Genomic DNA, 16,894 nt, shown 5'->3' with positions numbered 1-16,894 from the left:
TAGTAGTGGACCAAGAATTCATCTTTTCCAGGTCAGCAGATTGCATTGCAAAACTCTTTCCTCATTATTTCATAACCAATTAGTACTGTTTGGTTTTTTGTATTGTACATTAGAGATTCATTATTTCTATTAGTTCATATTCTGCTAGTTTTGGTTTAAAATGTTGTTTCTAGCTTTGCATTTATTGAGGGATAACATAAAGAGAAAAAAATATTCACCAGCAGTAATTATTTGGCTAATTGGGAATATTAAACTCAGCCATCTTTTTTTTTTTTCCATTGAGAAGGAGGAAACAGGAAGCAAACAGACAAGAGGAATTGGACTCATTATACTGCGCACCGTGATGCCGCAGTTAGCAGGCTACATAAATGCAATAAAGAGAGACGGGCAGAGGGCTGGGGTATAAAAATGCATAATGGATTAATTGTACTCATAAAATCAGAGTGCAAAAGCTCCAGTCCATCCATCCTGCAGGTCGCCTGATGAATCCAGTGTACTGGGTGTAACCCCAAGAGGGTCACTTCTCTTCAGAGAGCCTATCCAGCACACATTTCTTCAGGAGCAACTGCAGAGTTAGTCAAATTCTGATATTTTGGTTCTCCTCTTGAGACTAATTGAGCCCACCAAACTCATTCTCACTAGTGAATCAAATAAAAGATTTGAAGGTCTGTCACTAGAGATTTGTTTCTGTCAGAGTGGAAAAGGGAACAGAGTGTCACTGTGGTATTGATAATGCTACTGTGCTACAAAATACTTAGGTTTTATACTGTGAGAAAGATGATATTTCTTGAAATGCTTCCTAATTACCTGAGTTTCATATATTATATTGCCTATGAGTGTGAAAACCCTGGAGTCCTACAATTACCCTTTCACTCATTTTCTAGCAGGTTACATGTGCCAATGAAGAAAAAAGAAAAACTAATTATCTGCTTCAAATGGTTATTTATAAATCATTGTCTTCTTTTTTACTCTCCATGTCACTTTTCTGATTGCATCAGGCATAATATACGTTTTTCTTTATTAATAATTTATAATACAATCTTTAAAGAGCAGGAAGGAAAGAAACACTTGAAGTTCTATGTTGTGACTTAACTTTAACAGTTCTTTCTCAATAAGAAAAGTGTAAATGTAATATTTGTTGTATTTCTTTGTATTTAATAACATAGTGTTTACTGAACTTTACTCTCTCCTTACTTACAGTATATTGGCTTATAAATCTAAATGTTCAACTGCATCTTCAGTGTTAATTTTAACTATAGGAAAGAATAGGGTAGTTTTGTTAGCATATGAAAAACATTGGGAAATACTCATTTGTTTGCTCTTACTTTGGTACCTGGAAGCAGAAACATATTATGTATTTCACTATTTAAAATCCCTTGAGTTGCAATTTCTATTTGACATGTCACACACATACACACACACACACAGATGGGTGAGGGGGAGAAGGAAAGAGAGATCTTCCATTCATTGATTCACACTCCAAGTGGTTCCAAAAAGCCAGGACTGTGACAAAGTTATGTCAGAAGCCTGGAACTTCACCCAGGTCTACCACATGGGCAGCAGGAACCCATGTACTTGATGTGTCATCTGCTCTCTTCCAGGATGCTCAATAGCAGGAAGCTGGATCTGAAACGAAGGAGCTTTGTCTCAAATCATTTACTCAGATGTGGGAGGTGAGCATCCCAAGTGGTGACTTACCTGTTGCAACACAGTCCACTTCAATTTTAAATATTGCCAAATTGAAAACTGTGGAACTCTTAATGTAAATGTATGCTTAGAATCTGAGATGGCTTTGTAAAATAATAAACTTACAAAAGCACAGCACGTTAAAGTTTGGCATTAAATAACAATTACTATTCTCGAATAACTCCATGGAGTAGGCTTTGAAGATAAACAAGTATGTTAATTCCCTAGAGCATGTTTACATCTGTTTTCTTTTTATTTCTAGCAGAAGATGATCTTGTATCTTGAAATATTTATTTATGTGTTGCTATTTTCCTTATTTAGCTTTTAAAAAGTTTCCCAGTACTGATACTTCATTGCTTGAAATAGAATTAGTCTTGTTTTAGTTGTAATGTAGAAATAAGGAAATGGTCACTGCTGATTGTAAAAAGGTTACTAAGAAATAGAGACTGGGTATAGAAAGTGTACCATTTTTACTTTTAATAACAGATTGGAAAGACAAGTTAAACCCATTTTAGACCATTTCCAGAAAGATCAGAGTACGATAGCTGCAGTAGTTGAAGTGGGCATGTCTTTGAATGAGTAGCAGCACAGCATGAGTAGATAGCTGAGGTTGTCACATTAACTTTGTCAGCCATGTGGAGACTAATGCGAGACAAATCTATATCTGGAGACCTTCTGCTCTCCCATTAGGTAGCTCATGATGCCTGTTCTAATTCCTCTCTTGGAGAATCTTTTACTAACACTTTACATGCATAATAATATGAATCACACAATAGATAATAATAATGCTCACTCATGCACGACTTTGCTAATGTGCATGGAGACTCTCCTAGGTAGAGTCACCCTTTAAACAACCAAGACATTTTTATGTCTCAAAAAGGAGAGGATGGGGATCATGACCACAGGGGCATTTGGAAGGGGTATTAGCAAGAGGGAAAGACAGCAGAATATCAAAAGTCCAAATTAAAACAGTTAATTCCAAGAGTCATAGATATTGTAGATGGCACCTAAATCTGTGGAAAAGCATGTAACTCAATTATAACAAAAATCTGCAGAACTATGAAATGATTTGCAATGTTCTAATGGCAGGGAAAAAAGAGTGTGACATCAAACATTAATTATCAGAGCTGAACTTTCCAAACAAAACTAAACTTTGCAAAAAAAAGGGGGGGGGGGTTTCCTTACCCTGGGATTTTGCATTCTAGGTTCTGGAAATTCAATTATAATTTTTAAAAGTTGATGCAAATAAATCAAAATAATAGGCATAACAAGCTCTATTTTTTAGTCCATTCCACCTTGGAGGTTTCTGAAAAGGATTTGCCATGCAAAGGAAAGATACATATGATTAGGAATTAAAGGATGAATTTGAGCATGGACCTCTTCAGTGCTATTGATAAACTTTTCAGTTGCTTGAACTAATACCTCAGATGGAGTCAGCATTGAGTAATAGATACAGTTATAAATTTGTCTATGCACAATGTAAAGGCCTGAAGTAGGATGCCTGCTTCAAAGGATGCCAGAAATCAAGGACTTTCCTTCTATCCCGTGTAAAGGAATGTTCCAAATAACCTACTTCTTACAACTGAAAGCATGTTTTTTGAACAAACAAGTATGGAGTTTGTTAGGTTTGGAATAGCTTAGGCATCTCTTCATAGAAATCAGAACCTATAATTCAAAGTAAATCTCCAGGGGATTTGTATGATTCTTAGATTGAGGAACCACTGATTTTATGTAGTCATCTGCACAGATTACTTGCCTTGTGACTGTCACCACCACAGAGCGCTGGGCCAACCCTCACAAAGGCAGACCCCATGCAAAGTGAAGAAAGGAAAGGCCTCCATGGCTCTGACAGAGAATTCAGACAGTGAAATATACTCTTGCCATTTGATGTCATTCCAATAAGCATTGTTTAAGTGGTTGGAATTCCTTCACTTGTGGGGATGAGTAAAACATTATCCCTACAGTGGAGAAGGGATAGTTAAGTAAACAAGTTATTAGAATATACTGAAAATTTATGATGTTTCATATGGGCTTATTTATAAGCCTCTAAAATGCTTTTAATTGATTCAATAATTTCCCACTACTTTGTGGTAGCCCAGTAGCAGGCATTCTCCTGAAAAATGATGAGGACACATGGCTTTTTAGCAACTTGCTTTTTAGTAAGAGAGATGTAAGTAAATATTGCAATATAGTATAAAATAATATCATATAATTAGTTATATTTTTCTTTATTCTTATTTACATCGTTGCACTTCAACTCAGTAACCTATATGTCATTTGACAATGACACTTTCTCCCAGTGTGTGAGGTTATACAAGGCTCCCAAGCTGAGATGGAAGGTAATTATTTTTTATTCTTTGAATGAGTGTGTGTAATATTGGTGTGAAAAATTCTGAAATACTTCCAAATACTCACCAATGAAGAAGCCATGTGAATATGACATATTTTTTCTGGCCAAATATTTTGATAAATGCTTTAATTTCTTTAATTGATAAAAGAGAATTCAGGCATTTAATTTATTTACAATGTGCTTTCCACTGGATTTGTCTATTTCATCTTGATTGTCAAATATATTTTGCTTTAACTGGTTTATCATGTCATCTTTCTTTCTCTCTCTCTGTCTCCATCACTCTCTATGATATTAGCAAAATGTTTCCATTCGTTTTTCTGTTGATTACATGTGATAAAGTTGATCAATGTTATTAATAGTTAACTAAAACAATTTGTCTTTACTGATTCTTTTTCTTCTTCTTCTTTTTTTTTTAAAGATTTATTTATTTGGAAGTCAGTTACTCAGAGAGAGAAGGAGAGGCTGGGAGAGAGAGAGACATCTTCCATCTGTTAGTTCACTCCCTCATTGACCACAGTGGCTGGAGCTGCACCGATCCTAAGCTAGGAGCCAGGATCTTTGTCCGGGTTTCTCAAGCAGGTGCAGGGGCTCAAGGACTTGGGCCATCCTCTACTGCTTTCCAGGGCCATAGCAGAGAGCTGGATCAGAAGTGGAGCAGCCAGGACTTGAACCGGCGGCCATATGGGGAGCTGGCACTGCAGGCAGCTGCTTTACCCGCAACGCCACAGTGCTGGCCCCTGATTATTTTTCTGTTGCATGTTCACTGAGTAGAGCTCTCATTCTTATATCAATCCTTCTACTTTTGAGGGGTTTGAATCGCTATTCTTTTGCTACTTCTATACATGAAAATCTAAAACATTTGCTAGTTACAGACTTTCTAGTTTAATTCCACAGTGATGATTATAGGCAATTCAATATTTGACCGTTTTATGTTTGGAATGATTACATGACTAATGTTTTATATGTTTTCAAAACACTTCTCTTGTTTGGCACATTGCTTTATATATGTCAATTATGTCAATATTATTATAGAGTTGTAGAGATAATCTGTATCTCTGTATTCAATGATGAATTCAGAAAATGTCATGATATCTCCATATAATTGTGCAAATAGATATCTCTTGTTTTAATTCTGCTAATTTGAAACTTAGTTATTTTATTCATAAAATATTGATTTGGAATACCTTCATATAGAGTCACAATTTTATCACTATGTTATTTCCTCCTTTAAGTAATGATACTTGCCTTAAATTCTACTTACTCTAACATTAGAATTATTGCATCTTTTCGTGTTTTTTGTTTAAAAGGAATTTACTGTATACTTTTTCTTAACTTTCAATTTATATCCTTATAAATTCTTGTCATTTATTATAGACAACATGTTTGTGGGTTTTGTATCATTATCTAAAGTGATAACCTTAGGCATTTAAGTGGAATATCCAGTATATTTTCATTCAATGTAATTATTGCATATTTGGGAATATAGCATTCATTTTACTGTTTTTCTTCTTTTGCCTTCTTAACTTTTCCATTTTTTCTAAGATTCATTTGGATTAATAAACTATCTTTTTTCATTTTTTCATATATTGTTTCTTTTTAGAAGTTACTATAGAATGATTAACCATTGGGATACTATAATCTATTAAAATATTACTTTAACATGTCCATGCTATTGTGAGAAACCTAGAAAATCTAAATTCCTTCCATGTTTTGTGTTATTGTTGCCAAGCATTTTACCTCTATATTTATATCCGTTCTCTGTGTTGTTACTATTCATATTTATATTTTATTGAAACTATTATCTTTTCTATTATATTTGTTCTTTCTTTAAATTCTAACTATGGGTTTATTTTCTTTGTCTCTGAAGAATTCCCTTTATTATTTCTTTTAGTGAAGATTCTCTGAGAACTAAATATCAAGGTTGCTTTTATTTCACAGTTGAGGAATATTTTTGAAGGGTATAGAATTCTAGGTAGGAAGTTTTAAAGCACTTTTAAGATGCCATTTAATTGTCTTCTAGAACCATTTTTTTTTTTTTTTTTTGACAGGCAGAGTGGATAGTGAGAGAGAGAGAGACAGAGAGGAAGGTCTTCCTTTTTGCCGTTGGTTCACCCTCCAATGGCTGCTGCGGCCGGCGCATCACGCCGATCTGAAGCCAGGAGCCAGGTGCTTCTCCTGGTCTCCCATGCGGGTGCAGGGCCCAAGGACTTGGGCCATCCTCCACTGCCTTCCCGGGCCATAGCAGAGAGCTGGCCTGGAAGAGGGGCAACCGGGATAGAATCCGGCTCCCCAACCGGGACTAGAACCCGGTGTGCCGGCGCCGCAAGGTGGAGGATTAGCCTGTTAAGCTATGGCACCGGCTCTAGAACCATTTTCTACAGAAAGTTCAATTATCTTGTTTTTGGTTTTGTTTGTTTGTTTGTTTGTTTGTTTGTTTTTTGGACAGGCTGAGTTGATAGAGAGAGACAGAGAGGAAGGTCTTCCTTTTTGCCGTTGGTTCACCCTCCAATGGCTGCTGCGGCCAGCGCATCTGCTGATCCGAAGCCAGGAGCCAGGTGCTTCTCCTGGTCTCCCATGGGGTGCAGGGCCCAAGCACTTGGGCCATCCTTCACTGCCTTCCTGGGCCATAGCAGAGAGCTGGCCTGGAAGAGGGGCAACCAGGATAGAATCCGGCGCCCCAGCTGGGACTAGAACCCAGTGTGCTGGAGCCGCAAGGCGGAGGATTAGCCTGTTAAGCCATGGCGCCAGCCCTTTTTTTTGTCTTTGAACACAACAGGTCTTTTGTCTTTGCTAGCTTCTAAGATTTTTCTCTATGATTTTAATTTTCAATAATCTTACTTATCTATATCTCAAGGGGTTTGAGATTTATTGCACTTGAAATATGACTGACTCTTCACATCTATGACTTTGTGTATTAGAGCCACTTCAGACATTTCTTCTCTCAAAATATATCTTTCCTCTTCTTCTGTTTATCCAGTTATCTCTATATTAAACCTTTGCTGAGTCCATATGTTTCTGACATCCTTTTCTACTTCTTTATTCCTTTTATGTGAGAGGTTGTATATGTTGTTTAATTTAATTTATTTATTTGAGAGGCAGAGACAAAGAGAGAACATCTGGGTCTTCACTCCTCAAATGCCCCAAATGGAACAGGGGCCAAAGCTGAAAGCCAAGAACTCAATCCATGACTTCCATGGTAGGGACCTGATTACTTTAGCTATCACTGCTGCTTCCTGAGGACTGCATTACAGAAAGCTATAGTCAGGAACTAGAACTGGAAATCCATTTGAATCATTCCAATATGGAATGCTGGCATATTAACTACTACACCAAATACAATACCGCATCTTTTATAATTTTTAACTTCTCTGTGTGATTCAGTTTTCTATTAATCTGAAGTTCACCAATTGTGTTGTTTAAATTTAATATTAAAGCCACCTAAACTACTTTTTACTTTTTTAATATTAATTTATTTGAAAGACAGAGCTATATAGAGAGAATCTTCCACCTGCTTGTTCACTTCCCAAATAGCTTCAGTGGCTGGGGCGGGCTCTGGAGTCTGAAACTCCATCCAGGTCTACCAAATGGGTGGTAGGGGCCCAAGTGCTTGGGCTATCTTACACTGCTTTCCCCGGCTCTTTAACAGAGAGGTGGATCAGAAGTAGAGCAGCAGGGACATGGACCAGTTCATGGCACCCATATGGGATGCTGGCATTGCAGGTCAGATGGTTTAACACACTACACCATAATGCTGATCCTGAGTTCTAACTTTTAGATATTATATATTTTAGCTCTGTAATTTCCACTGGACTCAATATAGATTCTAACTTCTAGACATACATTCTTCAATTTTTTTCCCCTATATTTTCCTCAACATACTCGATTTTCAAAAGTCTTTATCAAGTATTTAATCTGAATCATCTGTGAGTCTGCTCTTTTTTCTTCTTTTTCAATCATGAGGTTCTTTCTTATAGCATGTGATAGTATCAATTTTCAACTGACTGATATCATATACATTAAAATAAAGTGAAGATCTGAGGTGATGTGATCATACTCTTAGGTTGTCTCCACTTTCTGTAACTAGAAGATAAAGTTATGGCCAAACGGTTTATTTCAACAAGGATGTCCTATCTTGTGCCTGGATCTTAGCCTTGGTAATGTTCATTCTGTATCTGGATTGCCCCTGGCTTGCTCCCTGGGTTTTCACAACTGTAAGTCTAATTCATGCAATAAAGCTCTTTCTCTGCCTTCAATTTGATTGTGTAAGACTGATAAAAATGTTTTTCTATGTTTATTCAGAATCCCTCAACTTATATTTTTAGTCTTGTTCTGAATTCATCAGCTGTCCTAAGTAGAAAAATTATCCATATTCTTGAGGATGTTTCCCTCAAAGCTAACTGATTTATACAGTTTCCACAAATAACCTTCCATAGGTTTAAGGCATATATATATATATTTTTTTTTGACAGGCAGAGTTAGACAGTGAGAGAAAGAGAGAGACAAAAAGAAAGGTCTTCCTTCCGTTAGTCCACCTCCCAAATGGCCGCTTGGGCCGGCGCGCTGCGGCCAGCACACCGTGCTGATCTGAAGCCAGGAGCCAGGTGCTTCCTCTTGGTCTCTCATGTGGGTGCAGGGCCCAAGCACTTGGGCCATCCTCCACTGCCTTCCTGGGCCACAGCAGAGAGCTGGACTGGAAGAGGAGCAACCGGGACAAAATCCGGCGCCCCAACCAGGACTAGAACCCAGTTTAGCCTCATGTCTCAAAAAGAAACAGCAAATTCTGCTGGGTGGTAACAACTTTAGAAGGTTAACTTATCTCTTTGAATGAGCTCCTAGGTATCCCTTTAGGACTGGTTTGAGGACCTTCTTCCATGCAGATAACAGAACCACAAATGCTCAAGTGCTTTACATAAATGGTATAGTAGTTGCATATAACACAAACAAAATTTAAAACATCCCTTGATTAGCTATAATATCTCCATATACTTTTAATCATTTGTAGCCTACTTACAGTATCTAGTACAATGTAAATGCAATGTAAGTAGCTGTCAAACTATATTGTTTGGTCGTAAGTACAAGAGAAAATGGTCTGTATAAGTTCACTATGGACTGAATCATCATAGGCCTAATTATATTTATCCATCTGCAGTGGATTGAATCCATTGATGAAGCACACATGGACATATGGAAATAGAGGGAAGGTCACATGTACTAACTTTCTGAGAATCAGCATTGTTTAAGCAGATGTTTACAGTATATATGTATACATATATATATATATTACACAAATATATATATATACACAAATATATATTTCTTGCTTCATCTCATGACCAATATATGAATATTTCTATAGTATACATAATTTCTTCTCCTTTATTAATTCTTCAAGATGAATTTTGCTTTTTTTCTCCTAGTAAGAAGTGTGTTAGGAATTTGTGTTCTTGGAGATGATGATAAATTCTTTGGCACATCTTAAATGTAAAATGACAAAGAAATTGACATAATACCAACAGGAAGCTGGATCTGTGGGATGTAAAGTTAGCCACAGGTTCAGAACTGCAGATATAAATCTGGTAGACATCTGAGTACAGACTATAGTTTAAATTATGACAGTGAATGGCATTTTCAAGTCAAGCATTGCACACACACAAGTGGAGATACTCAAGGACCCTGAACTTCATGTTAGTACTATTCAAAGAAAGTAGAAAAGTAACACAGAGAAAAGAGAATTGAGGAAGGAGATAAGCAGTTTAATTCAATGACCTATTTAGAATAAGAAGGAAGAAAGGTTGTACTTGATCAAATTACAATAGATTGGTTCATTTCTAGATTTAAGAAATAATTGCATTTAATTCTTTACAATTGGTAGGAGATTTCAGGGAATATCCTAACGCAAAAAACTACTTTGAAAGCTAAGAAATAAAATGTCTTCCAATTAAGTTACTAAATAAGAGAAGATTTCCTAGAAAATAAATACAATAATTATAGTGAAGTATATCATATATATTACAGTAAAAATAAAATTAAAAAATGAATATAATATATTGTTGTCTTGACACTTGTCAAATTTAGACTTAATTGCCAAGTGCATTCTTTGTTTTCAGTATTACATAGACAGTTTTACTTCTTGAAAAAGAATATTATTTCAAATAAAAGCGATCATAACACATTTGTCATATAATCTAACATGAGATCATCAAAGCATATTTTGATGTAATCATATCACTGAGCAGAAAATATTCAAATATTAGATACCACTCTAAAGGAATAATTCATTTTATTGTAGAATAAATGTAACTGGGACTATTTCAATAGCACACTAGTCCACATACACTCACATCTGGTCTAAAGGATTTGTTCTCTATGGCCTAGAGTATGTGACAAGTTTTATCTTCTTGCTATGTCTTATAGTCACAAGAGTATACTTTTACTCCCCAAAGCTTAGATAGGCCAGATTCTTACATGGCTTTTTTCTCTAGCACAATACTTAAATGACAGTCTTTATCTATATTGCAAAAATCAAAATTGGTATTATGTGCCAACTTTCTAGAAGTTGCTATCAACTGTGTTCACTCTGAAACAGAGATATGATTAGGTATAATTAAATTACTTTTATCCATGCCTGACTCAATAAGCTTTTGATAATATAATGAAGCCTGAGCAATATATACATGTATCCCTAGTTTCAAGAGGCTAACTAGAAACAAAGTAGGCTGTTTCACAGTACAGTAATCCCTCCATTTCTCCTGCATGCTCTGTATTTATTGTTTTATTTCTACAGATAGTTACATCATCTAATATTGGCACCTTATATATTACAAATTAGGAATTGACATCTGAAAATAGTCATATGAAGAAAACTGTTAGAATATAATGCAGCCTAGGTAAAATACACTTTAATTGTATCCAATAAAATAGGGATATTTGTAAATAATAAAAAGAATACTAAGTGGAACTTTTGCCTACATATTACTTTGAAAAAATATTTCATACATTTCATTTTCCCATATGATGAGTCACATAGATGGGTTAACATATCATGATATCATGTGCATTTTTCTTGCAAACTGCTGTATACTTTGAAGCTAAAAGTTACTACAAACCAAATAACATCTCTCTCTTCTTTCCAAAATAACTAAGTTGATGGTAGAATTAGTTTCCATTCCCTTGCATTTGACAAATGGCCAAGAGAATTACAATTACCAAGTATAATGCAATGAAATAATAAGACTATTTGAGGAATTTTCAAAACTATTAGTCCAATAGCTTGTTAATTCTTTAAAAAGATTTATTGATTTATTTATTTTATTTGAAAGGCAAATTACAGAGAGGCAGAGGCAGGCAGAGAGAGAGAAACAGAGAGAGAGAGAGAGAGGTCTTTCATCAGCTAGCTCACTCCCCAAATGGCCACAACAACTAGAGCTGGGATGATCCGAAACCAGGAGCAGGAGCTACTTCTGGGTCTCCCATGCGGGTGCAAGCACCCAACACTTGGGCCATCTTCTACTGCTTTTTTCCAGACCATAGTAGAGAGCTGAATTAAAAGTGGAGCAGCCAAGGCTTTAATTAGCACCCATATGGGATGCTGACACTGCAAACAGGTGGCAGCCTTACCTGTTATGCCACAGCACTGACCCCTCAACTTACAATTAATACTCAAGTGCCTACAATTTGGATTACAGATGAATTTCATCATGGCTTCCTGAAAATGATATCTATTAAAATATCAGCTCAGGAAACAACACACTATAGATTTGGGGTATTTAGTTTTACAGTAATATCTAGCTCACAAAGATAAATAACTTGGAAATAACTATGAATTGTGTATACTTATTTTTTGCTATCATCACAGCAAGTATTTTATATTATATTCTCACTTTTTAATTTAACTAAGATATATATTAAAACAGTTTATTTGGTTAACTGAAATATTATAGGGATAATGATTAAATATATATTCATTGAAATTATGACAATGGTGTTGGATTTTCAGAGAATTTTTAATGAAGAAAATAGATTAGCTATACAACTGTGTGTTCAAAAGAACTGAAATTCAAACAGGCTGGCTGTGTTTATCATTATTGTTATTAAATAATTTCATCCATGAATGTATGCAGTACATTGGCTAATGACATTATTCTCTCTTTACTCATAAGCATAAGTTAGGTAGCTTATTAGGAAAGGCAAGGGAGATATTGGGAATGATAATACAAAGTTTTACCTGAATTTTTTACGATTTTTATCACTTCTTGTTAATATTCACTATGAAGCAATTACATATTTACAAAATTTTTTATAGAAACAAACACTTATTTCACATATAGAAAGGTCATAGATTTTTTCCCTCATTCTATTTCCCATATTTTATTATGAGCTTCAAAGTAACTGACACATTTATATGGTAGACATGCCCAAACTTTTATGCTTTTTATGAGCTGAGAGAAACAATAGCTTATATTTAAAACCTAAATATTCTCATAAGTTTTAGGAGTTCTATTGTTGATTTTCATATAGATACACATTTTTTTTTCAATCACTATAACTGCCTTCTGTCACTGTTTTACTTGTGGAGTATGAAACAGTTGCAAAAACTAAATAGTTAAATGGTATAGAAACATTTCTCAATCCCTCTGAGCAGGAAAGGGAAGAAAAAAAATACAGTACAGATAACTATATAACTTTGCCCTTTATGGTTTTCTTTTAGATTACTTGTTAAAAGGAAATTATTAAATTTTCATGTGCTCTGCTGAGCCTATCCTCAGTATATAAAATAAAAAAGAAAAGGAAATATCTTAACTGCTTCATTGCCTGTTTGCTTTACAAGAATTCTGAGTCCTTTGCATTGGAACTATCTCAAACTGTAATACATAAGGATGTGCCCTTGCTGTGGTTTTAACACCCACGTCCAAGGTCATGAAATCACAAGCTTTATTCTTTGCCTGCAGTCATCATGTGGACCAGTAAGCACAATTACAGAACATTTGTGCAGCCAGCTTGGCTCAAGTCAATCTCTCTCTCTCTCTTTCTTTCTCCCTCTCTTCCATTAAAGAAACTCTCTGATCTGCTGGATCATTTTGCTTAACCTATATGCCTGAACACCTTCCTAGCAAATTTTAAGGTGATTGTTTAAAATTTAAAATACAATTAAAAGCCACTCCCCTGTGGAATCTCATTGAAAAAAGTGGATTATAGAGATGCAGAGATGTATAAACTAAGTAAGGAATTCAAGTCCTTAGGACTTGCTTTTCTCACATGGAGGCAAAGCTATCCTGTCCGTGTCCCCGCTAGTACCACCTGAACAATTTATTTTCATTGGTCACGGCACCTTCCTGAAAGGACTGCTTGCTTCCAAGGATGTGGAGGATGACTGGCTTGCAAGAATCTCAGAAACGCTATCCATCAGAGCAGGGTTTCCAAGCCGCAGAGAGGACTTGCCTTATACACAATCATAAAACCACTTATCTCAGAATGCTTGGTTCTTTCTAGTTCAATAACATCACCTTATTATTTTATACTTCACGTCTGTTATTGAATAAAAGCCACTAAGATTATTCCTAACTGATAATAAGCCATGCATCATAGTTAATAATAATAGAATACTCAAAAAGTTCTGCAAAGCTCCTATATGCTATATTATAAGCATGTATTACATGTTTAAAAGCAATAAAACATGGAACTACATGAATAATTTCTGTTTTTTTTTCTTTTTGTTTTATTTAGCTCTTGCAGTCTTTTAAAATGTATGATCATCTCTAGGTTTTAATATCAACATCTTTGCAGGGGTGTTCTGTTGTAGTGAAGGGGAAAAAGAAAATTTATATTTTTTTTCTTTTAAATTTAATATGAAGACATACAAGTTTGAAACTCTAGAGTCAATATTTATCACTACCTTGATTAGATTGTCTCATTTGACTTATTTTTAAATTTTGCTTCAATAGAAGAATAAAACTTGTTTTAGATATCTAAACGTTACTCTATATCAATAGTGAAATATTCATGTTAAAGTATAATAGCAACATATATGCACATGAAATACAAAAAACTCTGAATGAAAAACAAAATATTTTAAGTCCTTCTCAGCTTCTTCAGAATAAAGTATTTATTTTAATAATTTCTGTGTTAAATCATTTTTCTGATATTATTTTTCAAATAAAATCCATTGATAGTTTGAATCATGGCATTGTTATTTAGACCCAACCAGGAAAACACTTAATGGAGAAGTAAACAATCTACATCATTTCAAATATTATGTGATTTTATCTCTGAAATATTTCCAATTCTGTATAAGAAATTTCTCACTGATAAAGATTTAAAAGCAGAGTACATGGTCACTAAATAATCAATATTTTATACTAGTTTTGCTTTTAAAATATTCTTTCTTGTAACACATCAAACATATCTTCAATGACAGAAATGCAGATATATAAATCAAAACACTATTCAATTTATCTCCATGCAAGGTGCATCTAAGTGACAAGAGCAGAGTGAGAATCTGGCTTAGAAAACATTTGTTAACACACTACTGATGACTCAAGCAAACCAGTTGGTAAATTACCTTTGAGAGGTCCCCAGCCTCCAAATAGAAGCAGATAACAAACACATTCCATGTAACCCAGAGGACCAGCCAGACGGCATACTGTAGAGAAGCAAGAGAGAAATAACATATTATTAATCTGGAATCAGTTCACTAAGATTGAAACAGAACTTGAACATTTGAATTCCTGAATCATAAGACTAGTGGGAAATATTAGATATTCCCCCTTTTTAAGGAACTAAATTAGATGGACATTTATTTATTTGTTCAATTGTTCCCAGTTTTGGATCCTTTTATTGTTACTACTCCAATCTGCTGAAGGATAATTCCCAGGTTTTAAGACAAAAGAAATAATAATGTACATTTCTGCTTTAAGCTGGAATGATTTTAGTATCTAAATATCTAAAAATTTGATGCTTCAATAGGCGTATTACATACTTCCCAAAGGACATTCACATACTTGTCCAATAAAATCTCTCCATATAGGATGATATTCAACCTTTCCCTAAGTTACCCAGAGTCATCTTCAAATCAGTCCTCATGCCTGTTAGATGTTACCAGCTTTCTGTCTTTGGTGTCTTATTTTAATTTCCCTCTTCACTTTTTATTTTGTCATCTTACAATCTCTCATCTAGCCATTATCTTTAATTTTATTCTTTGTCTATTTAGTGTGCCTTCTTATATAACGACACTTTTCTTACCAAGACAAGCTTCTGATTGGTCAACAAAATTTTTTAAGCCCCTACAAGACAACATGCTAGGAAGATGTTGCATATACAAAGACCACTGTTTAATTCTCCCTGAATCCAAGTCAAGGGAGGGAGATAGACAAGAAAATAGATTTTTATAAAAGAATCATAAAAATGATATATGACATATAGTATGAGCCCAATGAAGGAAGAAGTGAAGGGTTCAAAGCTTAACAGAAGAGATGCAATACATTTCAGAAGTGGTGAATAAAACTTAAAGACAACTAAATAAAAGTATGAGAAGTAGGAAGATTTATGGTGGGAGTGTACTGTAAAAGTAAACAGCAAATATGAGCTTTTTAAAAATGAAACAAGAGGATAAAGTGTCACCGCTTGTTAAAAAAGCCAGTGACTCCAATCCTTTTTTTTACACTGAGTTTCAAATATTTATTTTATGGTTCAAGAACCTCTATGATCTTGGATAATACCAGTTTCTGAGACCCATGCTTCATTCAGTTCATTCTTATGAGTCATCCTGAATCAGGTATATTGATTATTTGTTATTCCACGTACATAAAAAGCTATTCTCCACTTCTGTGGCTTTTTGTGCATTTTCATTCATCTCTGAATAATTTTTATTTCCCCTAGATATACCTATCACTATTTTACTTCAAAGCTCAATTCAAATATCACCTCCAGAGTGGTACCCAATACGGATTGGCTAAAACCTACTGAGTGCTTGTAGAACCAGACCACCTCCAGAGTGGTACCCAATACAGATTGGCTAAAGCCTACTGAATGCTTGTAGAACCTGATCACCTCCAGAGTGGTACCCAATACAGATTGGCTAAAACCTACTGAGTGCTTGTAGAACCAGCACTAGAACAAGATACTGCTTGTTCTAATTTAATTCCAAATGTCTATCTAACTGCTGGCATACTTTCTTCAAAGCACAATGATAAACTCTTGAAGAAAAGGTAGCTTTTTGTTGTTTATATCTCTAAGTTACTAACATAGTACTTTGCACAAAATAAACATTCAAAGAATATCTTGTAAATCAATTAATGCATCAGTAGAAATGTGGATATTTCTTATTTTCAGGTGCAGAACACATTCATTATTCTGGACCTGGATATTATGAGAGCAATGTGACCATTCAAGTAGGGAGAAGAGAGAGAGCCTTCCATGGAAAGTTTATGTAATAATAAATGGGGATTGCATCAAATTGAGAAGTTTCTGTACTTCAAAAGAAACAGTCAGGAAAGCGAATAGGCAACCGAAAGAATGGGAAAAATATTTGCAAACTATGCAACAGATAAAGGGTTGATAACCAGAATCTTCAAAGAAATCAAGAAACTCCACAACATCAAAACAAACAACCCACTTAAGAGATGGGCCAAGGACCTCAATAGACATTTTTCAAAAGAGGAAATCCAAATGGCCAACAGACACATGAAAAAATGTTCAAGATCACTAGCAATCAGGGAAATGCAAATCAAAACCACAATGGGGTTTCACCTTACCCCGGTGAGAATGGCTCACATTCAGAAATCTACCAACAATAGATGCTGGAAAGGATGTGGGAAAAAAGGACACTAACCCACTGTTGGTGGGAATGCAAACTGGTTAAGC

At 35.0% G+C, this 16,894-nt stretch overlaps 1 protein-coding gene across 1 annotated transcript in view; it reads right to left on the bottom strand.

Annotated features, from left to right (window-relative positions):
• NKAIN2 (sodium/potassium transporting ATPase interacting 2) overlaps positions 1 to 16,894 on the bottom strand; it is a 1,221,663-nt gene that overhangs the window by 525,034 nt on the left and 679,735 nt on the right. The window contains exon 3 of the mRNA XM_062187703.1: positions 14,595 to 14,675. Coding sequence (XP_062043687.1) covers positions 14,595 to 14,675 — 81 coding nt within the window. The remainder of the gene's footprint in view (positions 1 to 14,594; positions 14,676 to 16,894) is intronic.

The sequence above is a fragment of the Lepus europaeus genome, chromosome 3 (genome assembly GCF_033115175.1).
Source record: "Lepus europaeus isolate LE1 chromosome 3, mLepTim1.pri, whole genome shotgun sequence".
Taxonomy (NCBI): Eukaryota; Metazoa; Chordata; class Mammalia; order Lagomorpha; family Leporidae; genus Lepus; species Lepus europaeus.
This window is presented reverse-complemented; position numbering and strand designations above follow the sequence as displayed.